The following is a 26,617-nucleotide window of genomic DNA, read 5'->3' as shown; positions in this document are numbered from 1 at the left end:
GGTAGGGGTATTTGCAGTACGTGTCTGCAGGGACTGCTTGCGACGAGGACCAGCATCTCTGAAACTTGACCAGCTATTCGGCGGTCCTTTCAGAACGAGCAGGCTGAGGCAACGCCTGAGATCTGGGGTCCAGCTGGTGGCGACGAATCCGACTGGGCGTGCCATTTGGGTACAACAGCACCGACCGCCGTCGACATGGATCCGCTGGATTGTTACAGGGATGCGTACCCTCGCAATAACCTGAAATGAAGCGTTTGGGTGTTGGGGCGACGCTACATGGGTACGTGGACGAGCATGCACTCCACAATCAATTTAGGACAGCTGCCCATCTTCGGCGAGGCGACGACGAACCAACACGCCTGGATTGATACACACAGAACGCCTTGAGGGTTGTTCACTGACGCATTCCAAAATTGCGTCTGGAAAACAGAAGTTTGGGGCGGGATCAGCACAAGTTTCATTCACGTGAAGCACATGTGTCGCTAAAAACTCCGGCAGAAAGACAGATCAGCACAATGGAGTTCAGACTTATTCTCCGAGGACTACATGCATTCGCTATCAATGCGAGACGAGGCGAGGCTAACGACGACATGGAATTGCCCCCCTCACCATTCAATAATGCACAGTCCTTGTGAAAACGAATACTTGACCATCTCAACTGGCACCCGGAAGTCGGCACAAAGCCTAGGCGGTAATGCACAGCACGATACTCAAACGAAGGTACTGTTGTGGATATGCAGGTACTACTCGTTGCCAATGGACATGATATCAATGTTTCTGAGATGGTGGAAGAAGAGTAACCCACCAATGGAGACTAGAGTGTTCGATTGGTTCTTTCGTTAGCCTGACAAGCTCCTGGACAAAAGCCTTGGTCGTAGCAGGAAAGGCGGAGAGGTGGTGTACTCGTACCCTACGAGGGGTGGAACACCCCTAGCTCTAGAGGGGGAACTTGCATGACAGATATCGTCAGTGGCGCTCGTAAAGGAGGGCGGGAGCACGGGCACAGGAGGCACTGCGATCAGATCCCTGCAGGCGACAAGATTGAAGGGCATCAAGTCCATTGGACGATTAAAGGGGTTGGCGGGTTCAAGGTTTTTTGAGGAGGGGGAAGAGGGGCGATGCGATGAGTGCTGGGCGAGTGGGCAGTGGACACAAGGGCACAACCCAACTGAGGATAAACACCATGGCTAGCAAAGTCGCATCACTTCAAAGGTGAATTAGACTCTGGTCAAAGCCGAGGGGAGTCCAAAAGGAGTGACCAACGGTTGGCAACGGGGATCTGTTTGGGTGAGGTTGGGCCAAAAGAAACAATCCGACACTGGGGGACTATGACCTGGAGGGAAAGGGCTTGAATGGGAGGCGTTTGGGGTTTCTCACTTGGACCTCCGCGTAGCTAGATACTACATAGGTAGGTAGGTAGAGGTTCCCTATCGCACTCCTTCCTGTTCTTAGTACTGGCCTGACGAGTGGGCATTGGTTGGAGGAGCAAGCCACCGGCTGGGGAGATGAGGAACCTCTGTGCCGCTGTCCGGGCGAGAGTTGCTACATCTTGCATGAACGGGGGCACTTAGGAAAGAGACCGGGTACCTAATGGCGACAGTAGGAGGGGCGCATTTTAGGGGAGGGGACGAATACTCGGCACTGCTAGGTAACCATCAACTACTTGTTGAGTGCTAGTTTGGGTTTGGCTTGGGGGCTTGGGCTTGACGAAAGATGCTTTACCCTATTTTTTCACCCCCTCATAGACTGGACAGACTGAACTGGGCACACCGCATTTCAATTGGAACTAGGGAAGCAGAAAACCAAAAGGTATCTGCATGTACTCGGTATAGTACAAACATACGTTCGGAGGAGCGCAGTACTCCGTCTTCCAAGTCTGCCTTGACCCTTGAATGTATTATTCTACAGTACTACTTCAGAAGTCCCTGGATGACCGGATCTCTCCTCCCCAGAACTCATATACCCTTTTCTTTCTTACAACCAGCTAATGGTACAGCCAGCTACTAGTCTAGTATCAGTATAGGTACACATCAAGGAATACTCCGGGCAGCATCAATGGAGTGCAGTAGTGGGAGGGCTCTTGACTGTTTTTGTTCTATGCCCAGTCCGGCCACTTTCCGTCAATCAACGAAGGTGTGGACGTCGGCAGCCCTTTTTCGCCTCTCAGGCTTTGCTCTCTGGGTAGCAAAGCCCAAGCACCCAAGCTCCAAAGGGGGAAAAGGGCCCGCTCCAGGGCCGCTAAGAGCACTAAAGACAACGGGATGGCTGCAGCACAGACGCCACCCGGCTCTTGACCCCCAAGCTTCAAAGGACTCTTCTCTGGTACCGCTGACCGGATATCCACTGCGTACCAGAGGCTTTCTACCGATTCGTACCTTAGGTACCCTTGGGGAAGGGCACAACAAGGGTGAAGTTGTTGGTTGGGTGTGACGGTGATGGTGATGGTGGAGGTGGAGGAGAAGGAGGGGAAATCCTGCTTACAGCCTACTCGTACCTACCTGCTGCTTGCTATTTTGCCGCAACAGACCAGAGGAACCGTACCTAGTCAGTCGCCCGCGTCCCAAGCTGTGGTTCTGTGTTTGTTTTTCGTGTATGTTTTGATAAAAAGAGTCTTCGTTGACCATGGTAACCACTTTACCTTTGGCAATAATCTCTTCTTGCTGTCTTTTACTTCTCTCCTTAATTCCAACAGACTGCTAACTTTTTTTTGTCTTTGTCTTGCTCTGATGACACCACGGGCATTCCTATCATGAACCAACATCCTTGTCTCCCGCCGCGACAGGAATTTTGGGCTGGCAAAAACAAGCCACCATCTTCTAATCTGGCATGAAGACAGAGATCCACTCGTCTACTTCGGTTTAGCTACCCACCACCTGCATCGATCGTCATGATCCTGGTCTCTGCTCTTGTCCTAAGCCTCATCTCTACGAGTAGGGCATGGACAGGGATCCTACCTCCACTTACTCGTCGACCGGGGCTCGCGCACCCACACAAGTTCATCCTATTCGAGACAGCCGACTTGATCCAATCATCTCTCACCGACACCCGCAACTGATGAAGGCCAGAGAGGGTCGATTGCCTTCCTCCCCACTCTTTTAGGCCACACAGTAGTCAAACCCTGGGATCCTTGTCGCTCCCAAGAGCGTCCTGCTTCCCAGGTTCAAGTTTCCGTGTAGCCAAGGAAGGTGCGCCTTTCCCCCTCCCTATCCCTTCCATTCCCACCCCACTGATTTCATCCAACCTCCGGGCTGGCTTGCCAGGGCTTCCTCCGCCAGTCAATTTGGCTTTCGGATTCTCCACTAGAAACGCCATCCAACAAGCCTTCGAGCTAAGCACCCTGCATCAAGAAACGAGCCCAAGCACAAGGGTGAGAGAAAGAAGAGGGCGGAAAGGCCAGAGGTCAAGGGTAAATCGACAATTGTGATGATGCCAGTTGCCCCAAGAACTGCTAGCCAGCGCTGCGCAGAAGAGAAGGGTCACCTCCACCGACGTAACCTCTTGCTCAGAGAAAGTCCACGGTCAACTTCGGTGCTTCCAAAACAACTTATCTACCCTGACTTTTCCCCACCCTTTTGCGTGAGAGAACCTTGTTCTCTGAAACCTCAAAAGACCTCATCTACTCTTAACATTCCGCGACCTGAGACAAGACACACGCTCTCCCCAAGTATTGAACAACCGCGACTACCGCGTCGACATCAAAGAGTAAAAAAAGGAGATATCCATTCCACCCACCGCGACACGTCGAATCTCCGAAGTGGAAGACTTATTCAATACACAGTTTTCCACCCTGGGACAGACTTTGTATGGTTAAAAGGCACCATTTGCTGCTTCTTGACACGACATCACAACCATTTTACCTCAGCCAATCCCGTCGATCTGCCGCTCGCCGAATTGGTTGAAGAAGGATACAACCACGACAAAGCACAGCTATCGATATCAAGGAGGCACTGCTCCTTGCCACTATCGACCACTCAAGCAAAAGATCAACATCCTTTGACTGGGGACCTACCATTGGTAGTCGGGCCACCTCCAGATTCTCCACACAAGAAGCTACATAACAGTCGCCGATCCCCTCTGGGAAAGTTGGATCGTCTTCCACATCTTCTCTCTCAGGAACCAGACTTCAAACCTGGGCCTGTGTTGGTGACTTGCGCATTCGTTGCGACCAGCAACAAACAGCAGAGAGAATCCTTTCGATCTTAAGAATCACCACGCTTCACACTTGCTGCCTTCGCTCTTGCAAACACCGGCTCCATGACGATGGTCATTGACAACCAAGGTCGACACTACGGCGGCATAACTTACGATCACATGTATCCCAACATGCATACAACACCGCAATTTAGCGATCCCTGGTCTCATCAGACCAGCACCTCCAGCTCTTCCTTTCCAGCTCTATCCAAGACGGACGGTGCGAGAACTGGCATCTCTATGCCCTACTCTCACATGCCCCCAGTTACTGGCTCAATGGCTCAAGGTAGCGCCTTCTCCAGCACTGGCTTTTCTGCGACGGATTTGCTAAGTTACCCTCAAGACATGCCGCGGCCCAATTACGGCGAGCAAGCCTATTCTTCGCCAGCGGTGACATCGGCCTCGTATGCGCCGTCGTACTCTTCCCTCAGCTACGCCCAGTCTATGCACCAACAGCAGCAACAACAACAACATAGAAAATTGTCAGACACGTGAGTTCACCTTTGGTAATTTTCGGGTTTCGGCGTGGTTCTAATCGTTGGAGTAGAATTGACACTTCCCGTGCCGCAAATGCTAGTTTTGGAGAATTGGATGCCTCTCGTGGCATGTTGGCTCTCAGCCACCAAAATCTGCAAGACCTGACCCCCCGGAACATCTACGAGGCTCGAGCCCAGAGAGCGTCTGCAGACTCCTATGGGTTTCCGCAAGCCTCTTCGTCCCATTCATCGATTTCGACCGAATCTGGTCGCGGATACGCCTATTACGCGCCCAGCTCTGTCGGTTCTGTGACCGATTCTGCGACAGACTATAGCTCCGCAGCATCTGACGCCGGGTACGAGTCCATGGCAGCTTCTCGAACATTGCCTCGCCCTAATCAGCTGTTGGGCCCGCCTCTGGGACCTCCTGCTCCCCAGTCAATGATGGGTCAATTCTCTTCCAAGATGGCTGCCAACACTCAGAAGAAGCACAAATGCAAGGTCTGCGACAAACGGTTCACCCGGCCGAGCTCCCTCCAGACACACATGTACAGCCACACAGGTGAAAAACCCTTTGCATGTGACGTTGAAGGTTGCGGGCGTCACTTCTCTGTTGTTTCCAATTTGCGCCGGCACAAAAAGGTGCACAAGGGCGATTCAATGTCCAGCGCCAGCCACTCGGATATTGAGGAGTAATTGATGCGTCCGACTTGAGGGGATCTCGACATTCCCAATAAGCCTACATCGGCGACCCTTTACCGATGACGACCTTGGCACGCCTAAGCCAGGTGCATCGTTTCATTTCCCGTGCTCCATGTACATTATTATCGGGTGTTGCGTGACGGAGCCGCACGACGCCAGTGTACAACAACCAAAAGGAATGGGTGATAGAAGGGATGGGATTCAAAAGCCCGGTGCAGGCGACTAACGTGGCAACTGGCGGCAAGATCACGCCATGACTATTCGATTCACGACCTTCGTTTACAGTACACCGTTTATTATGATGACCTGATACCCAGAGATGATGGCTTTTTTCTATGAAGATTCTTGTTTTTGTTGTCTACAAGCGTGCCTCGAATGTTGGAGGATGGATCAGTATACAGAGTTATCGGCTGTGATTGGGAGTCAGGAAACCTTTTGGCCTACCCAAGCTGATTACAAGCTCCAGTGTCGCGATCTTGGGAATGCCCTAATTTATCGACAGGAGGAATAGGTTGGATTAATTCCTCCTTTGGAAGGGTTTGGCGGTGGAAGCCCAACGGCCTTGACAGCTGCTTCGAGCGCGAAAGCGGTGTGTACAGTTCGGGCCAGTGACCGTGTGGTGTGTTTGTGTGCTTATGCAGACTATTTGGAGAGAGTTGGGGCTAGCGAGACAGAAGCAAGTCAACAAGCAGCATTAGGAAGCTAAAGGTCAAATGCAGAAGATGCTATCATTAAACATGTGTGCTTGTCATATGCGTCGCAATCTCGGGTGAGTTTTGACTTGATCTGAGGTTATTGCGTTGGATTCTTGCCGTCGACATTGGCCCCCAGACGATGATGATGGAGTTGGAATCCTGTCATTCTGTAGTATGCAACCACCCTGTCACGTGTTGTCTGTTTGTGCTCTTTGTGTTGCCTGTGGCAGGCCCATGACATCATCGCTACCCAAGTCTGTTTCGACGTCAATGAACAGTCAGTTTGAATTTTGACACCATCTTTCATCAGAGTTTCCTGAGCCAAAAGCCCACCTCGTCATGTTCGCATCTGTCTCACCTCCGAGCTCAGACTGGACCGTGTCTCGTGCTTCTGACATTCCACAACAGCCAGCTCCCTCGCTCGTTCAACCAAAACCGCCCGAACCCCGCGGTATCACTGGCATCGGTTGCACACCTCCAAGTGGATCAGGTAGCTCCAGCCATTGGCGTCAGTGGCGTTGGTCCCCGTCTCTGATTGCCTGACTTCTGACTTCCCAGCCGCCTCCACTCACCCTCCATCTCATCTTTTTCCGAAAGCACAGACCATCGGGCCACCTCGCTGCCACCTGCCAACCACTGACGAGCTTTCCGCCGCCGGCGCCCACCTCATTCTGCAATCCCACACTCGCAACGCACCTGGTGGTTGACATTTTAACCTCCTTAAATGGGCATTTAGGTATTCCTTTCGACTCGGCTGCTAGGCTGACCCTGTTGGCATACAGCGCACACCGCAGGCCTCCCATCACCGACGACATAATTGGGTATCGGACCTTACTATGTACTCCTCCTCCCTTGGCGACGATGTAATCTCACATGCGACCCGTTACGCCCATGATGCATTATTCCATCATGATGGTAAACAGGGCCTACGCAAACACCATGCACTAACCTGAGCAGACCTCTAAAAGTTGCAGTCACCGCTGCCAGGGTCCATCGGGGCCCCCCAATTCTACCGCAGTCCCGTCCTACAGGCTCTTGACTTTGCCGCCGATGTTGTGAATCCATCTCCCTTTTTCTCAGACAACCGAGGACTGGGAGGATGTCAAACTGAAAGCTCCACAATGTCCCCTCCAATTCCACCGTGCCATGACATAGCCTTTCCGGTGCATTGCAAGCCGAATCTTGGGCACTTTGACAGTGTACGATTTTGAAGATCGCACTGATGTGGAGCTCGCTTGGGCGTGTCAACACAAGAGACAGATTTCCTCTGATGACTTGTGACGACTGGCAGTCTATCGATATGAGAATAGATGGGTAGGTCGAAGATAGTGAAACAAGCGACTCCATGATGACCATTTAACCTTTCTCGCGAGACGCGCCGTTGTCACAATAACTGATCGGAGAGGGAACGATCGACACAAATGAGGCAAATGATTGCCTCGGCTCCTGATCTAGGTGTATGGGATAATATGAGCGTCGTCAGTGTTTTTTATCGTGCACAGTATCGATATGGTCATTGTCGAGTTTGGCTCTGGATTTTGGCTACTGAGGTTTAGTGGAAGGGAACCATCACAATGCGCAAGATGGGGAGTCTAGAGACACCAAAGATGTGCATGACATGACTTGTTGGTAGATTCTGTCATGTTGTTCAGGGGAAGGGTGGAATGGATATCGGGTTCTCTCTAATGGAATTTGGATATCAACTCAACTCATCTTGTCCGGAGTTACAACTCTTTTTGTACGCTGTGCTGTGCTGATCTGACATGAAGGGGGAATCTACCATCTCTCCCGCGCCCTCTCTCTCCTCCTTCTCCTTTACCTACTCACAGGTTCCCAACTCCTGGATCATGAACTCAATCCAAACTTCCGCTCAGTCGGTCGGATCAAGTTCAGGCAGGGAGGGAGGTATGGAGTGAGGGAGTGAGGAAATGGAATTCTGAGTGCTTGCATATCCGGAAACTTCTTTCCCCCTTTTTTTCTATCTATCTACGTGTTACGCCTGACAAGACATGTATGCTCTTCGCCTCTTCTCCTCCGTTCCTTTCTAGCCTTGGCCTTTCTTATGTCTTTGATCTCTCTATCTCTTGCCCACGACTTCGCTTGCAGAGCTCTTTGTTTTCTTTCTTCTTTTTCCTTTCGTGTGCCGTGGTTGAAGGATAACGCGATAGGCATGTACGAGGTATGAGGTATTCATCGTTTTCTGTTGACTCTTGACTGTTTGGTCTTTCGTCTTTGATCTTTGACAAACAAGGCTGCGCGAACCTCAAGGAGCCAGCTGGCTAGAAAGAAAGCTAGCTAGTCTCAAGAACGAAGCCGCGACAGACAGGGCGATACGCCATACGCAAGAACACATAAAGCCAATCAAGGTAAGTCTCTCCTTTTCGCACCGTGTGTGCGTGCCTGTGTGTCAACTTGTGCCTGTGCCTGTGCCTCTGTGTGGTGTGTTGCGGTGTTGTGAATATCCCAACATCCCCCCCCCCCCCCAAATCCTGGCTAGGCTATGGAAGTTCAAAGGATCGTGTCAGAGATCTGGACTCTGGAGTTGTCTTACATCGTTGTCATTGTCGTTGTCCGCGCCTTCGTCGTTTGGTGTCTGTTGTCTGTGATCTGTCATCTTTCATTCTTCAGTCCGCCCCATTCCAGACCGCATCCGAGGAATTCATCCCAGGTTCTGTCGGCTCGTCAGCTCAGCTCGGTAAGTGCATCGCGCCACGCAGGTGGTGAGTTGATCAGCTACGCTACTGTTCGAGGGCCAGGCTTTGGCACAGTATCTTGTGGTGGTTCGTTAGCAAAGGAGTGTGTTGACATGCGCGGCTTGGAGTGCAGATGTCTGTCTGAAATTCCATGTATGTGGATTCTCATGTAGAGAAGAGTCTCAACTCCTGATCGCTCAGGAACAGGATCTACCGACGGCCGACACAGTCTGCTTCAGTCCCTCCCATCTATCTATCCATTCATCCACCCACCCCGCCAGGACATTCTGGATAGGATGAATGACCAAAGGGCTTTCTCCACTCCGATATCTGAGGCCTAATTTGTGGTGCATACCGCACTCGCCTTATCCAAAAAGCCGTGGCATATTGGCCTGCACTCCGCTCGAACCACCAAAACACGCCGAAAGATCCGTAGCCATGGACAACTGGATTTGGCTCTCGTCGGCCATCACTTCGTCTTCATCCAGTGTCGCCAACATTCTGACGTCCCGCATGTCTCTGGGTGTGCTTTCGCGGTGGAAGAGGCCATGATGAACGACCCGGCGCCCTTGGTCGGTCCTAGTGGTCAGAGTCGTGGGCATGTCGTCCCACTGACAGGCCAACGACCGCTGCAATACCTGGTCGCAAACATCTTTCTGGGTATCAGTGGCTAGGAAATCTTCCGGGCGGTTGTTGATGGGATTCGCCTGCGTGGGGTCTTGATGGAGTGGACATTTGCGGTTTGCTTGGATAGCCTGTATAAACGTCACGGTGCTTAGCCCATATGTCTATCTCCCCAAATCGGGCCACTAGGACGAAAAATTCTCATACCTGTTCCACGCTGCTCTGTACACAAGTGCTACATCTCAGTCCATCAGGACACTTTCGACAGCCGATCACGAACTGGTAGTGGACACAGATCCCCAGGCTGCGACACTTCTGCCGGCAGGGGTATTGGACAAAGAAGATACATGGGACCACCATCTGGAGAGAGATCTGCCGCGCCTCCGGCAATGGAGGTCGTCTGAGCACCACGGGAGGTGTGAATGAGATATCTTCTGGTTTGACCATGTGGAATACCTGACCTTGCGGGTGATCCAAACTGCGAATAAAGTACGCGGCCGTCCGCGGCAGCTGTTGTATGGCCGCAACTTGCGGCTGTTTGTCTCCTACCGTCAAACTTGAGCTACGGGGCATGCCCGAGATCGCATACCTCGACGCCATCCTTGGCTGCCTTGTACCAAGAAGGAAGTCGACCGATTGATGTTGAGCTAGGCAGGAGGCGATTTCCTAACGGTATTCCTGTTCGTAAAGAATAGGCAAACTTACGATGTTCAATGTTCTTCCAGAGCAGTACTTAAAACCTGGCCTTTACCTCCCCATAGTGACATATCACAAGAGAGAGTAAATATTCGGGCCGAGAGGACATGGAATTGGTGCATGGCCTTCACCCAGTGCATGCCACACGCAGCGAGATGAAGACGGAAAGGCCTGGACTCGCCATGCTCTTCACCGTAACCCACGTCGACAAACGGCCCCTTGAACCCCCGTAAAGATATTCAGTCATGACCTCGTGTCCTAGTCACGCATCACTGGTCCGCGAAGCTCTCGAGAGGAACTGTAATCATCTTGCAGTGACAGTAGGCCGTGATTGCATTCTCTGTGTAAGACACCACGTTGACTCGTCCTTTTGCTACTTCATCACCTTAGAGTCATGGGGTTCTCGAGCCTTGAATACCAGGATGGCCAGCAGTTAAGCATCGGCGAGCCGAATATCTGGGCAAGGGAGAAGTTCGGTAGAAGCGCGGTAGAGCGAAGGAACAGATCCGTGGATAAGCGGCGCTACTTGGGATCTGTGTCGATATGGGCGCGGTCTCGACTGTTCCTGTTCGTACAGGTCATAAAGAACAATGGTTGAGGGCGGGTAATTCATGTTCCAAATGTGTCTCGTGCAGTAGTTGTAGTAGTCTAGCACAGCGAGCCTGTCGTCCTGCATAATCGGGCTGTCATCGGAGTCTCAAAGGTTTTTGTGGCGTCGAATGCGGCTGCCAATCAGCGCTGCCGCTCATTCATCCCAGCGCATCTACTCTTCAACAGCCTCACCCTAAGACTCACCACCCTGGCAGCCTGGCCTGCCAAAAGTTGCTACACAAATCGAGAATAATGGCTTCTATCTCAGGTGCCCAATATTGGTACTTAAGTCGATCACACCCTGCGTGGTCGCGGCCGTCCCCTCTGCCCGCTACTCTTCCTGACGATGAATGACTACCTGCTGCCACCACTATCCCTAGGGATGGGGTGGGACCATCAGACTGGAAGCATGGCTCTGATCTCTCAATCTGACATACACATGTGCGATGACTCTGGAGATTTTGCGATTGAGTCCAACGACGATACGGATGTACATGTCGCAGCTCCTCTCGACAGATCGTCGGACTTCGTTGTCAACCAGCAAATAGTCCTCGAAGACTTCGCCCCATCTTCAGTCCAATCACAGACACCGAATTCATTGCCTTTACGACTGCGCAGGCCGGTCATACCATCCACCGTCTGGGAGAGGTTTAGGCCGTTCATCCACGATCTGTATATCGGCCAGCAGCTAAGCCTAGATGAAGTGCGAGAGAGAATGAAGGAGCAGCATAATTTTGATGCCACGTATGTGAGCAAAGCAGTCAGGCTTGGAATGAGGCTGATATCGATAGTGAACAAATGTACAAGAAACGGCTACGGGACTGGGGCCTGCGGAAGAACTATACCCAACCGCAGAAGCTAGACGCCATCAAACAGCTGCGCGAAGCCCCATCCGAGACCCGTGGCGACTTGCCTTTCCGAGTGAACGGTGTGCCTCTCAAGGAACGTCGGCTATGGCGCCCTGTCATGCGAAAGAGAAAGCCTGTCATCCTTGCTCCTCGACCATCTCCAGTCTACAGGGGAAATCCACGTTCGCGGCTCCCGCCACGCCTGCGCACACCTTCACCACAGCGGCTTCGGCTCCAACTTGGCTCTGAAACTCAAGCTATCGAATCCTTGCTGAGATATACGTCTTCATATCATTCATGGTATCTGGCCCAGAGCCAGATCAAGCCTCGTTATGGGTTGACGCAGCAGCTTCAACAAGTCTTCCATGGGCTGAGAATGGCCGGTTCTCTTCTTCGCAGAAACGACTCCATGGCGTTTGGACTTATCAATCGATCCTGCTCTGGCTTTCATGCTCTCCTGAAATCCCAACCGTTTCAACTGATGCCGGAAGTCCTTAGTACATTCAAATATATTCGCGATATCAGCAGCAAGATAGGTCTGGCAGTCCTGGAATTCTTTGCTTTATTGGCCAAAACAACCTTGGGGGTGTCCCATCCCATAACCAATTTCGCGACTCTTCTCCTGAATGTCGACCGGGAACATCTGGATTCGTGCTTGGGACTATATGGAGAACTCCTACTTGACCAAACGAAATCAGTTCGCGACGACTCTGTCTGTACGAAAATACAGTTGACCATAATAGACATTTTTAGAGCGTCCGGCCAATTTGGTGCTGAATCTCGTTTGTATCGGCGTCTGTCGCACGCCAATCCCCTAGATAATCCTGTCCTGACTGTAGAGCGCTCACTTCTTATAGAGACGGCGGTTCGCTTGGCAATATATGCAGGAGAGTACTCAACAATCGAGAAATTCCTCATGCAGATGCTCAGCAGGAGTATTGTCCTCAGCGGCAAGCAGAATGGCGACCCTCTCAGCGTCTTTGCCTGTATGCAGCTGGGACGGCTCTACTATCACATGAAATCGCCGGTTAAGAGTGAGAAGTTCTTCCGATTGGCAATCGAAGGGGCTCTGCAACATGGCGGCTTTGAAGTTCTGACCATGTTAGCCAACGTCGAAGCTGTACTTTTGTCTTTCAAAATGAACAAAGAGGCCGCTCAGCTCCGGATTGACTACCAGCAAGTTTGGGCGCAATTGGACGAGTGGAGGCTCGATCGTGGGTCTCAGAGTCAGACAGATTTCGTCCAAAGCCAGATATGAATGTCGTTGATTCTTCCTTCTTGGTTCCTCTCAAACATCCGATCGCTCTCGCGTAGAGCGAGAAAGCAAGAAAGAACAGGGGCAAGGGGCAGGGGTCTAGGTTGGAAGAGGATTGGAACAACTGCGTTTTGTATCACATCTGGTGGAGGCGGGAGAGAGACGAGCAACGGTCACAGACCACCCTCCCGCGACCGATACCGACATGGACGGACGAGGACCTCGAATGTTGGAGGCTGATGTGGGCGCTAACATTGACATCGACGTTGTCATGAACTTGCCTTGCCTTGCTATGGCGAAGGGTATTGGGACGAAGGAAATCAGAGTCTCACGGCCCAGCGCACGGGAGTTCCATATTACGGGAGGGAAACCCTTCTGACCAGACTGTTAGGACTCCCAGATTACGGCGTACCTGCCTTCTTCTTTTCTATCAAGTCTCTCTCTCTCTCTCTCTCTCTCTCTCTCTCTCTCTAGTTAGTTATAACGACAAGGCCGAAACATGAAACGAATTGAAACTGAAATGTGTTTTTTTTAAAGGTGAGCAGGGAATAAATATATATGACTGACTGACAAGAACCAAAGGTAAATGGGCAAGTAGTCGAGTCAGTGAACGAGTGAGTGAGTGAGTGAAGACGTCAACCAAGTCCCTGCCGTTTCTTCCCTCCTTGGCCCTCAGGGGCCTTCTTCTTCGCGATCACCCAACCAAGGCCGTGATAGATAGATAGATCATAAAAGTTCTCGTGGACGCCGCAGGCTCTCGGAGAGGTGGTAGAGAGACGTAAAGCCAAACGGCCGAGATATAGGCCAACAGCAAGAATCAACCGCTGTCATAGTACGATTGGGCAGCAGCCGCCACGTTCATACTTTCTCCCAAATGCCGCTCTCGCTGCCCAACGACTGAAAGCCCCATCCCGAAGCTGAAGCCGACGGGGAGCCTGAAGCTGAAAGTGGATGTCCTGCTATGGACGAGCTACCACCACCAGCAGGAGTCTCGACTCCACTGGCACTCGCGCTGCCACTTGCATCATATCGTACCGACTTGTGCATTTCATCCGCAGACCGTGAAGTTGTCTTCCTTCGATTCCATCCCATCATCAACCCCACCAGTCCACCAGGCATCAACTTGCCTACATAATCGTAAATCCTCGCACCACTGCCGACGAAAATGACGTTCGGTCTTGTATTTGAAGTGAATTCTAAGGAGCTGAACCCAAATGGTCTATATGTCTGTGGCGGAGCGAGGGCGTCGAATACTGCGTTGTGAAACTCTCTTGCCGAGGAGCCACGGATGAAACTTCTCTGTCCCAGTGACTTGCGCTGATGAGCCGCACGTTGCGACGAGTGCCAGTGAGAGCTGTTATGCGTAAGCGCTGACGACGGACCAGCGTGGAGGGTCGATTGTGTTGGAGTCGTTCTTGACCAGGAGGTGACGGAGCCCATATCAAAATTTCCCAATTTGAGTTCCGAGACAGTGATGTTTGCGTTTGCTGCAGTGATCTCTCGCCGTAGTGAGGCTGCAAGCGCTGAGAGGGACGACGTAACTAGACATTCTGGGATTTGACGTGGTGGGGAAAGACTATGCGGGATCGACGGGTATGCAATGATGATAGACGAAGGTGATTTCGGATCAGGCTGTGGTTCGCCAGTAGAGGGAGGAATTGTTGCACTGTCAAGAGAGGCGAGACAAGGCGGGTGTTGATTGTATCTACTATATCGGATGGAGGGAGCAATGCCAGTGGTCCTTCGCTGTAGCCTGAGCTGCCGGGGAAGACGATGAGGCCAGCCAACGTCATATTCCCCATCGAGGAACCTGAGCGGTGCGAGCTCCTGCTGGGTGATGAGGACCGAGATGACTTCGTCAGGAGGTCACGGATGGATTCCAGATTCGGATGCACGTCGACCGCAGGGTTCGGGACGGTGGAAGTTAAATCGATCCAGAGTGGGCGCAGGTCAGCCTTCGCTTCCTGTTGCACAAGAGAATCTTCCTCGGTGGAAGAGACGGTGATATAAACGACATAACCTCTCCGTTCAAGGTCAAGCGCCAATGAGCGTGTAAGTGCGTCGTGGAAGGTCGAGCCAGCGATGATGACAATCTCCTTTTTCGCGCCATTGGGCAGTTTCTTCGCTCGTCTCTTTCTCGCATGTGCTTTCTTCCTGCGATGGATGAGGTATAGGGTGGTGCCGGCGAACGCCACCACTATGGCAATTGCGGTCCGGTTTCTGGAAACCCAAGCTGTGGTCTTCTGAAGGATACCGCGAGGTGGGGGAGGTGGCCGAGCAGAAAATGGACCTTGCCCTCCGCCCGGGTGGCGCGGAGGTCGAAGAGAGTCGGGAATCCAGCTTGCTCGGTCAATGGCGTCGCGGATGTCGTTGGCAAGGGCATTTGCGTGCTTGTCGACGTAGTCTGCTATGCGACTACCATAGTGGGCCATGTCCTGTGGGATGGACGCAAGCTGAGGGAGGGGTTGTCAGTGGTCATTGTCGCAGGAGTGATGGTGGGTGATGAGGATGGCTTACCAGGTCCAGGAATTGCTGGTCGTCACTCGTCATTATAGAGCTGGATAGTGGTACTGCTCTGTCATCAAGCTGTATCAGAAGTTGCTGGTCCTTTGGCCGGTGAACAAATTGACGGTCGAGAGTTGGCCTTCAGGTACAAGTACCGAGTATGCAGTCAGTCACGGCAGTCTACGCTGGCGGCGCGGGGAAGGACGTGGTCTGGCGCAGGCGAATCGTAGGGGACGAATTTCCACATGCGTGGCCCATTTAGTGGAGGGTCACGTGGGGCTTCCTGTCGCCATCAGGCTGGGATACATTACGAATCCGTATTCTTCTCTATTTCACACTATGAGCTTCAAACAGTTTTCCTTCTGGCATATTCCGGCGGCGTCTTGAGGAGTCCCTGATAGCGTGCTAAATTCTTGCAGTTTTATCTTGTTTGTTCTCCCTTTTCTGCTCACCAATCCATCTGGCATTCACTAGGTTGTTGTGACAAACAAGTAGCACCCAGTGGCCATAGTCAAGTCAGGGGGCAGTCTACTCTAGCCGGGCTCGAACAGTGACTCTTCTACATCTCTGATTTTTGATCATCCGGTCTTCCCCATACCCTCCTCTTTTCAGCAATCATCAAATCTCCACCTGAAGAAATGTCGTACGCACGCGGAACAGAACTCGACCCCTTGGTCGATCAATTCCAGCATTTGTCCACAAAATCTCGTGCAAATGAAGCCCTCCACATCCTCAAGAGGACAGCTTCTATTGTGAAACCCATTATGCGAATTCGCAACTGGCGTGTCGGAATGCTATGCGAATTCTTGCCTGAAGACCACTTTCTGCTAGGCCTGAACGTCAACCGTGGCGAAAAGATCTATCTCCGCTTACGGTACCCCGGAGACGATACACAATTCTTGCCGTTCGAGAACGTCGTGGATACCATGTTGCATGAGTTATGCCACATTGTCCACGGTCCGCATGACCAGGCCTTCCACGCCTTGTGGGATAAACTCCGCGACGAGCACGAAACACTCCTTCGCAAGGGCTATACCGGCGAGGGATTTCTCGGCAAAGGAACTCGGCTTGGGGGTCGGGGCATACCAAGAGCCGAGCTTCAACGACAAGCCCGTGCAGCGGCGGAGAGACGTCGGCAGGTGTCGGTCCTTTCGCAAGGCAGTGGAGGAAAGGTCGGCGGTCAGGGCATCTTGCGAGGCCAGAACGCTCGAGAGATCATCGCTGCTGCCGCCGAGAAACGCAATCGCATCAGCCGCGGGTGTGGCAGCGCCGTGCCCGACATGGACCGGAAGATAATGCAGGAAGAGGCTGTCAAAAAGGAGAAAGTCACCACCACCAAGGCCGACAAAGCGGAAGAGGACGAGGCGGCATTGATGCAGGCATACATTGACATGATCCAAGAAGAAGAGGCGCAGATGGTGGGCGCGGGATATGTCCCTCCCAGTCAGGATAATCCCATAGGAGGTGTCCGGAAGGGCAACAGTATCGTCCCTCCAGTTGACACGAGATCGCTGCGGGAAGAACAACTTCAGATTGAGCGGCAGCTACAACAACAACAGTCACGACCAGGCAGAGAGTATGAACCCGAGACGAAACCAAAAGCCACAAAACCAAACACTCCGCCTCTCAACCATCCACCACCAGAACTGCCCCAGGACGAAGAAACATGGACCTGCGAAGTCTGCACCCTCATCAACCCAATCAACTATCTGCTGTGCGGAGCCTGCGAGACCGAGCGGCCAGCCATTTACTCGCAGTCGTCGACATCCAGTCCCACCAGCAGCTCGCATTTTGCTACCAGACCGACAAAATCTCAAGCCAACATCTCTCAATCGCGTTCGTCGTCCACCAATGTCCGTCCTCGCCATCCTTCCTCGGTCCTTACGCCCCGCCTCGGCGCCGCCGATAACATCGCACGCTTCGAAGCGGCGGCCAAGGAGAAAGCCCAGACCAGCCCCTTGGGCTGGACCTGCGGCCGATGCGGCACGTGGATGGAAAACCAGTGGTGGACGTGCAGTGTGTGCGGACGGATGAAGGAGACTTCATGAGGCCTCTTCTCCCTTCTCCCCCAAATACGGGCCCAAAAAGTCAAGGAATGCTCGAGAGGTCGAGAGGGATGTATCTGATATGTGTCACCAATCACTGGTGCCATAATACAAAGGAATACGCAGGACCACGACGGCTCGGTGCTCAAAATAGATTGGATCGGACCTAGACGCAACCCGCACGGGATGTGATATGACATGACATGATATGATATCCATGCACAGCTGAGCAGAGCAGAAGAAATCTGCATAGAGCATTACGTTAACGACAACGACAATGACAACGATAACGAACCCTCTTGTTGACTCAGCGCGTTCATGACTTACTTTGCCGAATCCTCTGATTGTCTTTCTTTTGTCTTCCTATTTCTTTCTTCATGGAGCAACGTCATGTCATGCCATGCTATACCATGCCACCAACTAACTACTCTAGCTATCCTCTACATATCAAATGATACAAATCGAGCAACAACGACAAGATGGACTTTCAGAACAAGCTGGCAGCTGGTAGGGGCGTTTTGTATATACCTACAGTAGCTTGCCTGGGTACTTGGGATAAACCCATGATGGACACCGACCGAATATCGACAGTCGGGACCGCAGCACATTCAAATCACGGGTGAACTTATCCAGGGTGGAAATGTCTCATTCTATTCCACTGGTCGATAAGGGGTCGTGTCGGGATTTGTATGCCAGGTACTTATACTTGCTTTGCTGTGCTATGTGGTATCTGAACGCATCATCCAACGAACATTAGGGAAAAACAAAAGCAGACAGCCATGATATTTCAATCCATCAATAGTTCCGAACTGCCGAAATATCGTCAACAAATCCGATCCTGAGAGCAGCCTCGTCTCTGCGTTACCGTAATCACTCGTTCTGCACACTTGATTGAAAGGACCCGTGAGGACATAGCCAAGGCAAAGTCTTTGCACTTGACCTGCGTTAACCAGTGTACCAGCTACATGGAATACCCGAGAGGACATATGTGACCCGTGTCATTAGTGATTGTTTTGCTCGAGATAACCAGATCGTGGGACGTGATTTCAGACGTGGATAACCTGCACCTTTCTAAGGTTCATCCTGGAAGAATCTGTTTTCCACGATGGATCAGCTTTGCTTTTCTTGAATGGATAACTCGATGCTCGCTACAAAACAAGGGCTGTTGAACTTACCTCATGATGGCTTTGATACCTCTAGAACCAAGACCGTGTGGGGGATAGGCAATCCAGATGGGATCCGCCACAGCACCCATCTTCTCTCGGAATTCAGACTTTCTGGCGAGGTTGAATTGTTTGACAATGGCATCATATGTAGCCTGCAACATCTTCACCTTGGCACCGCTCATATGATGTCCTGGTGTCAAGTGACTTGCAGCACCGCCGCCAAATGTGACGCTGGGTACACCAGCATTGGCAGCGGCGTTGAGCGCATGGGTGGTAATGTACTCAATTGTCCCCGACGGTGCTCCTGGGAAGTCCAAGGTGTACTTGGCTTGCCAACCTTTGCGAGGGGCAATTTCACACATGACTGCAATACCGCAGAGGACGCCGTCTTTGTCTTCGGCGATGAAGTAGCGCCGGTGCCTCTCGTCTCGGAAGAGATCGATGTTGGACAGATGGATCTGGGTACCTTTCCGGTTCGCCAACCAGTCCTTGACCCTGGCGTTGGCACGCTCTTTGATGCTCTCAGGAACAGGCTCTTTAGGGTCGAGGTCAATGATCTTGACGCCGTCATTCTGAGCCCTGCGAATCTTTCTAGCAACCTCCGGGTCAGACTCCGCGGTCTTCTTGTGAGGATCCACCCGCTCTTCGGCGACACAAGAGAGAGTTTTCCAACCTAGTCTCTCACCAAGAACTTCCTCCAACTCCGGGCTAATCAACAGCCAGAGGGGCTTCAAGCGCGTCTCCCGCTTCAGCCATTGGAGGAAAGAGACGACAACGCGGTAATACTGGCTTGGGTGGCACAGGGGGTCGCCTGGGAGAATTGCGTAGTGGCCCTCAGGCACATAGCACACGGCAGCACCAGTATCTGCATGGCGCCAGATTTGGTAACGTTCATCGCCCCAAGATGTAGATGTTGCATCTCCGTAGTTTGCAATGAGATCATAGAGATCGGGCATCTTCCGGTCTTGAACTGCCACTTCCCGCCCACGTTCTTGTTTCCAGACGGGGTTCAAAGTGTCTGCTTCGGGATGTCGAAGTTTCTCGACGGCGGGCTTCGCAGGGAATGACTTGGGATCTCTATGGAATAACGAGGCCAGTCGAATGTTGCCTAGCTTGAGGATAAGCATGACGATACGTTCGAGACCGACGCCACACCCAGCGTGGGGGGGAGCACCCCATTTGAAGCCTTCCATGTACTCAGCCATGTCGTCAGGATCGATGCCAACCATGCGCATATTGGCTTCGAGCATCTTAGACTCATGGATACGTTGACCACCAGAAATGATTTCTTGACCACGGACAAACACATCGAAAGAGTTGGTGTATCGGTCGTCGTTTGCATCTGGCATGGTGTAGAAAGGACGAGCAGATCGCGGGAACTTGTCCAAGATGTAGTAATCGGTCTTATACTTCTCCTTCATAAGCTCACCGAGACGGATCTCGTCCCGGGTGGCGAGATCTTCAAGAGGTGAGACCGGTTCCCCATCTTCATTCAACCAACCCGAGTCGGTAAGCAGCTGGACGGCGTCTTTGAACGGGATTCTAGGGGTTTCATCCAGCCAAACAAGATCCTCACTAGGGAATTGCTCTTTGACGAGCTCGACTTCTTTGCGGTACTTGGTGTAAATGCCCTTGAAAATGCTTTTGAGAGTATGATCAATGATATCCATCATCTCGTGATAGTTTTCCTCAATGGCCATCTCGAGATCGAGACCAGTATACTCGGTCAAATGACGATGGGTGTTGGAATTTTCAGCTCTGAAGACAGCGCCGATTTCGTAAACCCGCTCAAAATCAGATGCGATCGCCATCTGCTTGGCCAACTGAGGAGACTGGGCAAGGAAGGCAGGACGACCAAAGTAATTGACCTTAAACACCGAGGCACCGGACTCGGTCGCGGCGCCTTGGAGTTTGGGCGTGTGGATTTCTACAAAGCGCTGCTCGTCAAGGGAACACCTAAAGAGGTTTCCCACCGCGGCCTGGATGCGGAAGATGGATTGGGAAGTGGCAGTTCGCAAATCCATAATGCGATTTGCCAGTCTAACACGGTCGGGGATTTGACTCTGACGGCCATCGACTTTTTGGTCATCGTCGAGAATGGTCAACTCTGCCTCCTGGACAGAGAAAGGGACTAGGAACACAATTAGCAAGCCGTCAAGTGACAGGATTCAGGCAGGAACATACCAGGCTCTGCACGCTTGACGATGATGTGCAAGTCGGTCACCTTGACCTCCACGTTGTGTATAGAAGCAGACTTGACGGGTATCTGTGGCTTTTGAAGCACACCTTTCACAAGCATGATATTTCCTGTGCGCAGATGCTCGGCCCAATGGATCATGATAGCTGAGACTTTACCAGGTTCTTCGACAAGGACACCTTGAATGGTCGAGATCTGTTGACGGAAGATCAGGAAAACCAATTTAGCACCCATGTTCCGGACATGGTGCAATCTACAGCGGAAGACGACTTCTTGACCGGCCATCTCCTCGGTGACTGTGCTTAGGTCAAGACGATTTTGAGTGTGGCTAGTCGTGGATTGCATCAACGGAAGATCGCCATATCGAGCTTTCATATCATCCGTCTCGGTTTTGGCGGCGTCTTCCAGCCTTTTCTTGATGCGCTCCTCAGAATCGTCTCGATGGTCCAGGCTCAATTTAGAGCGGTGTTCATGTTTTCTTTGTTTTGCCAGGATTCTCTTCTGCGCATTCTTACTCAAGCCATCGCTGTCAAAGTCGCTCATCTCGGACTCATTGTCACTGGAGGTGTAGTCCGATCGATCACCCAGATGTAGGAATTGGGCGAGGGAACGACGGTGAGGCCCGGGACTCTGAGAAGAAATGGGAGAGATGTGACCCTCGGATTTGTCCTTTGGGGTCTCGCTTCCATTAGGATGGACGTGTTTGGAGAGTTTACGAAGGACGGACATGATGGCGGTCGGTGGGATGGGATATCCTGCTGCCTGATAACGGGACGGCTCTGCGGATGCACTTCAACCGTCTGCACAGACGAAGCTGGATTTGACGTGAGGAATTCTCGAATGAACTGGTCCGAACCGGCGTTTGAAGAGAAGGCTCTTAAAACGGAGTCTTGATATGTTGACTCTGAGTGAGGACTCTTGGGACTGCGCCCGATGAACGGGCTTTGCCGCTGGACGCACACCACTCGAAGCTGCGCGCACAGCAGTCAATTGAGTGAGGGCGAGACTGCGATGATATGTGATTTTATTGCGGATCGTAATTTTCCGTCAGTGCTCAGTCAGCTGGGTGTTACCGATTTGTTGTTTCCCGCCAAAAGGGAAGCGTGGCCTGCGGCGGGAGGGGCAGCGGAAGGGAGAGATGATGGAAGGAGGGGAAAAAAGAAGTGGAAGAGATGCGATAAGATTGGATTGGTAGGAGTCTGGTCGCCAGTTGCTGGAAAGGTCTTGGGCACTACTTGGTGAGCTGCAGTGACAAGCACACAATAGGAAAGCTTGCAAGCAATTAGCAGCAGCACGCAAGGAGCATGGACTGGCGAAGGAGATCAGGAGAGGCAGGAAGAGATCGCAACAATATGAGCGGCAGGGCCGGAAGCAGGACCGGAACCTTGATGGACGGCAGTCATAAGGGTTCACCGGAGGGGGCGGGGCCAATAAATGCGTCAGAGGCTTTTGGTCCCGGTACTCGTACAAGTAGTACAAGTAGATTTCTCCTCCTGCGGTTTTCGAGGAGTGGATTAATGAATTAATACCATCCACTAGTTTTACCCTTTGCTTTCCTATCACCGAGGAGGCCATGCAGGCTTAACAAAGCTGTATCAGCTGTAGCAATGATGAGTAAGGCGGGGTTGCTAGAAACCCAATCATTGCACGTGCTGCTGGTGGGTAAAGTTCGTTGTTGACCACGCCGTTTTCTGCATTCGGGTTTTGCTGAGGTCACCATGTTTGGCATACCAATTGGGTGCCAATGACTGAGTGGCATCATTTTTTTGTGCTGCAGGTTCTGGACGAGGCCAACAAGGCCCAACTGAGATCTCAGGCTTTCAGGCGACAACAAGACACGACGGCTGTGACGACTCTGACTGTTCCGAGCCCAATCACGTGCTGACGTTCCTGGCACCCGCTTCTTGCTTCCCTTTGCGGTTACTGAAATGCACCAACTTGTACGAGTACGAGCCTGAGGTCGTCTAGCACTTGAAAGAGGGGTAGCAGCGAAGAGAAAGAGGATGAACACTACGGTGAAGGGAAGATGGCTCTACTTGTATGCGTTTTACTGAGAGAACACTTGGGCTGCTCGGAAATCGCACCACATATGGAAAGAAATTGCACAGATGAGACATCACGAGGAGTTGGTTGGCCTCGAGACCCTGATGGGCCCTTTGTTGACTGATCTGCTCGCAAGCCTTACTCTACTTGCTGATTTCTTGCGCACAAGGCCCCCAAAGTGAGGTGGCCAGACGGTCGCCCGGACACCACTATTTGAGGGCCCATTCGAAGAAAAGGGGTTGCATATCATATCCATACCGAGTACCGCATCCTCCAATACACACACGTCGAAAACAAGTATTATGAACGAAGCATCCACTACTCGTACACCTGGCCGCTCCAATAATGCTGACCGGGGGTCGACGGAAGGGTGAGCTGCACCAAGTCCTCGTAGGTCCAGCCTTGTCGGACATAAAGGGGTCAAGTCGGTGAAACCCTGTTGCGCAGTCTGGTCGTCATGGAGACTGGATATCGATAGTACAAGTGTCTCAACCACGGAAGTCGTGTAGCAAACATCACGAAGGAAGGTCATGATAGTGGTCGTCCCTCTCTGTCTTATGTGGTTTCGGAGGGATTCTAGAAGTTTGTATTGAGGCAATTTTTCAGTCAAAGGACGGTAAAGTGTTATAGATCGACGCGTAAACGGCTTCTTGGGGGAGTATTGGGCGGCTTCATTATTCGCCTAGAACTTTCCCGGGCACCCCTCCTCCAAGGGTGTTGCAGGCTCTTGATTCGACACCCAACCACCCACGAGTCTCCTGTCTGGACCGAGTAATCACCCAAGGGCTTCTGAACAAGCATGCGACCACCTAGACCACCTAGACGTTTTGGGGTTTCAGACTTCTGTAACAAGCTGAGCCCGGGCCACAGCCACAATGACACCACGCGTCATGATAGAACCTCCGATAAGCAGATTGGCCCGTGGACCTGGGATGAAACCTTCTGGATTAGCATTTTGATCATCCCTCTATCATACAATACAACTAAGTCTCTTTCGCAACGGCCTTGCCACGATTTGATCGCATCTACGCCCTGAATCAGCCATTTACAAGCACATTTCGCAAGTCAAAGGCCGTTCAGGTCACCGGCCCAACATTACTGCGCCTGCGCTGTATTCGTCCTTCCTACGAGTCCCTGCTCTTTCTTATTCCGCCTGCATTACTGATGAGCCCTTTTTGGACTTGATCCCGGCCAATATTTGATAAGAGCAGGATCTGGAACTGCAAACTCGTCACTTCTGTGCTTTACCCTACATCTGTGCTTCCCCCAGCCTTTCAATGCTCTTGGTCGACGATCAGACTGTTCCGCGCTCACCTCGCCAGCATGCCTCGGACACCCTCGCCCTCCCACCGCAATACAACGCCACCCGTTGAAGAGATCCCAATGCAAGAAACTAAGCCTCAAACCGAGTCTGGGCCCGAGCCTGACCCTCCAACGATCAACACTGATACCCAGGACTTTGCTTCGCCCAAGAGTCATGCTATCACTTTCACCGACGCCGATGGAATCGAACGTGGCCAGACCCTCGAGCCTCCCGGGCACATGCTCAGCGAAGTGTTCTCAAATACGTTTTCCACTGAAGAGGAGGAGCGTCAGTTTTCCATGAGACCTCGATCAATGTCTCACCATCTGTCTGCGAAGGATATTCCATCTAGGAAATGGTTGACAATCAAGGCAAAGTGGTGGAGAGCTCTAGAAATGCTAGGCATGTGCTTCCACAGCTGGGCCTGGCCTCGTCCTGCAAAACCGGCCTTCAAATGGGGGATCGAGACAGACACCGAGCCGATCGAGCTATATTTCTACCTTCCTCCGATATACGACGAGGCCTTGCAAAGGGATCCCTTGCACCGCTTTCCGGCGGTAGTCAACTTTCATGGTGGTGGATTTTGCTTGGGTGATGCACAAGATGACCAGTATTGGGCTCGGGTTGTTCTTCAGCATACAAACTGTATTTTCGTCAGCGTCAACTATAGACGTGCTCCCGAGCACCCTTTCCCCACGCCTGTCGATGACTGTGTCGAAGCACTTGTCTTCATCGCCGAAAATGCGGATGAACTGCATATCGATCAAACCAACATCGCGCTGTCCGGGTTTTCAGCAGGCGCGAACTTGGCCTTCTCGGCGCCTTTGCGTCTGGCATTTCATCGAAAGATGAACGCGTTGGAGAAGTTTCGATCCAGGCCCTTCACTTCACAGAGTGCCGATACTACCGACACTTATGGTTCCTATATGACCGACCCCGAGGATCATCACGAATTTCACAACTTCCTCACGCCGGTACCCTCGGGTTCTGCCTTGTCGACTTCGAATCTAGTGAGACCGAGGACAGGAACTCCCTTGCAAATTCGTTCTGTTGTCGCTTGGTATCCACTGCTGGATTGGACAATGTCCCGGTCACGCAAGATCAGGGAGTCTCGCAACCCCAAGAAATGTCTTTCCAAGACCTTCACCGACCTGTTCGACTTCTCTTACCTCCCTGCGCCGGACCTTCACGGCGACCACTGTAGCCCGTACGCATCTCCGGCACTGGCACCCGACGAAATGATCCGTGAAGGCTTACCACGCGATATTCAGTTGTGGCTTTGTGAGTGGGACATGCTCCTCCGTGAAGGTCAATTATTTGCCGAGCGACTAGACAATCTGGGCAAACGCATCGACCACAAGACAATTCCTCGCGTACCTCATGCTTGGGACAAGTCTCCAAACCCGTTCCGCGACCAGAAGGCTATTGACGTCCTGTACACGAAAGCCGCCATCGGTTTAAACAGAGTGTTCCAGGACAGAGATGGAGTCGGTCCTTTCAGCTCGATGAGCTCGCTTCACCCCGACGATCCTATCATCCAAAGACAACCTAGGAGAAGTGTCGTTATGCCGCTGTAATCTGATTTGGACAGATTCCGCAAGAAGGATCTATATATACGAACGAGCCCACTGTGGCGATCGACAAATGCCTCTCGGTCTATTTCAGGGGCCGAGGCGGGTTACAAAAGAACGGAGCGGCCACAATGCTTGTTCTCCGAGTCTCGTGGCCAGATTTGGTGGTCAGCATTACCCGGACCCCGGAGATGTTATGCGTGATTGCTCATCGAATATGGCCAGCAACTCGTATACATCTCACGTACGAATCCTCGAGGATTTGGATACAAGACACTCATCCATAGATCTTGCTCACTGGTCCACAGTCGGTATCCACCTATTGCCACATGAGCAACCTGAACCGCCTAGGGGCTAAATATGGTCGATATCACAGTCCTGGGATCTGATGGTCTTTTGAACCACCATACCTCATCTCCGTCACGCACATATCAATACTCCAGCATGTTGTTGTTACTGTCAGCGTTCTAGCGTCGGTGTCAGGTGCTGCGACGGTAGCCAATTGTTCATCACGATGATTTACATCTTTCTTCTTTGGGTGTCATGAGATGGATTATGGCCAACCTTTCTTTGCGATTTTCTTTTCTTTCGAACACACACAACATGTTGCACCCTGGGTTGGGACACATGAGCCCTGCGCGGGTGGACAGCATGGTGCATATTGCCGTGGACGCCTACAGGCGCCTGCATACATCGAGTAAAATGGGTTACGAGGGATGATCTGCATGCAGACATGACTGGAACGGGAAAGTATTCAACGAGGGGGGAAAAGAAAAGAAAGCACAGTTCTAAGTGGGAGTTTGATTAGATAGATACATGAGAAGAAAAGAATCAATTTTCATTGCCCCAACAGCAAACTTTGACCCAGGGCCGACGACTGGCCGTTGTCTTCAATCAATCAATCAGTCAGTCAATCAGCCCCTGTGATCCTCTCTCTCTCTCTGCCCCTCGTCTCCTCAGGGTCGATCCAACTGTACTTCCTTTCCTAAACCACGCCCGTCACTGTTTCTCGTAAC

The 26,617-nt window shown here is 52.0% G+C and overlaps 7 protein-coding genes across 7 annotated transcripts; 4 read left to right on the top strand and 3 right to left on the bottom strand.

The window, feature by feature from the left end:
• Positions 1-4,254: 4,254 nt before the first annotated feature.
• On the top strand, positions 4,255-5,363 carry AYO21_06391 (hypothetical protein; the record flags this gene model as incomplete). Its single annotated transcript, XM_022656351.1, has 2 exons — positions 4,255-4,682; positions 4,739-5,363. The coding sequence occupies 2 exons, from the start codon at positions 4,255-4,257 to the stop codon at positions 5,361-5,363; spliced, it is 1,053 nt and encodes a 350-aa protein (XP_022511327.1).
• Positions 5,364-9,122: 3,759 nt separating this feature from the next.
• Positions 9,123-9,981, bottom strand: AYO21_06390 (hypothetical protein; the record flags this gene model as incomplete). The annotated part of the gene is made up of 2 exons (XM_022656350.1): positions 9,123-9,512; positions 9,589-9,981. The coding sequence occupies 2 exons, from the start codon at positions 9,979-9,981 to the stop codon at positions 9,123-9,125; spliced, it is 783 nt and encodes a 260-aa protein (XP_022511326.1).
• A 1,096-nt stretch (positions 9,982-11,077) lies between these two features.
• Positions 11,078-12,774, top strand: AYO21_06389 (hypothetical protein; the record flags this gene model as incomplete). Its single annotated transcript, XM_022656349.1, has 2 exons — positions 11,078-11,412; positions 11,460-12,774. The coding sequence occupies 2 exons, from the start codon at positions 11,078-11,080 to the stop codon at positions 12,772-12,774; spliced, it is 1,650 nt and encodes a 549-aa protein (XP_022511325.1).
• Positions 12,775-13,629: 855 nt separating this feature from the next.
• On the bottom strand, positions 13,630-15,321 carry AYO21_06388 (hypothetical protein; the record flags this gene model as incomplete). Its single annotated transcript, XM_022656348.1, has 3 exons — positions 13,630-14,403; positions 14,481-15,224; positions 15,289-15,321. 3 exons carry the CDS (start codon positions 15,319-15,321, stop codon positions 13,630-13,632), a joined length of 1,551 nt encoding a protein of 516 aa, XP_022511324.1.
• Positions 15,322-15,914: 593 nt separating this feature from the next.
• On the top strand, positions 15,915-17,324 carry AYO21_06387 (hypothetical protein; the record flags this gene model as incomplete). Its single annotated transcript, XM_022656347.1, has 1 exon — positions 15,915-17,324. The coding sequence occupies one exon, from the start codon at positions 15,915-15,917 to the stop codon at positions 17,322-17,324; it is 1,410 nt and encodes a 469-aa protein (XP_022511323.1).
• Positions 17,325-18,492: 1,168 nt separating this feature from the next.
• AYO21_06386 (aspartate-tRNA(Asn) ligase) lies at positions 18,493-21,413 on the bottom strand (the record flags this gene model as incomplete). The annotated part of the gene is made up of 2 exons (XM_022656346.1): positions 18,493-20,618; positions 20,672-21,413. 2 exons carry the CDS (start codon positions 21,411-21,413, stop codon positions 18,493-18,495), a joined length of 2,868 nt encoding a protein of 955 aa, XP_022511322.1.
• A 2,637-nt stretch (positions 21,414-24,050) lies between these two features.
• Positions 24,051-25,607, top strand: AYO21_06385 (hypothetical protein; the record flags this gene model as incomplete). Its single annotated transcript, XM_022656345.1, has 1 exon — positions 24,051-25,607. One exon carries the CDS (start codon positions 24,051-24,053, stop codon positions 25,605-25,607), a length of 1,557 nt encoding a protein of 518 aa, XP_022511321.1.
• Positions 25,608-26,617: the final 1,010 nt, after the last annotated feature.

The sequence above is a fragment of the Fonsecaea monophora genome (assembly GCF_001642475.1).
Source record: "Fonsecaea monophora strain CBS 269.37 chromosome Unknown Scaff44, whole genome shotgun sequence".
Taxonomy (NCBI): Eukaryota; Fungi; Ascomycota; class Eurotiomycetes; order Chaetothyriales; family Herpotrichiellaceae; genus Fonsecaea; species Fonsecaea monophora.
The sequence above is the reverse complement of the archived record's forward strand: the minus strand, read 5'-3'. Positions and strand labels throughout refer to the sequence as shown.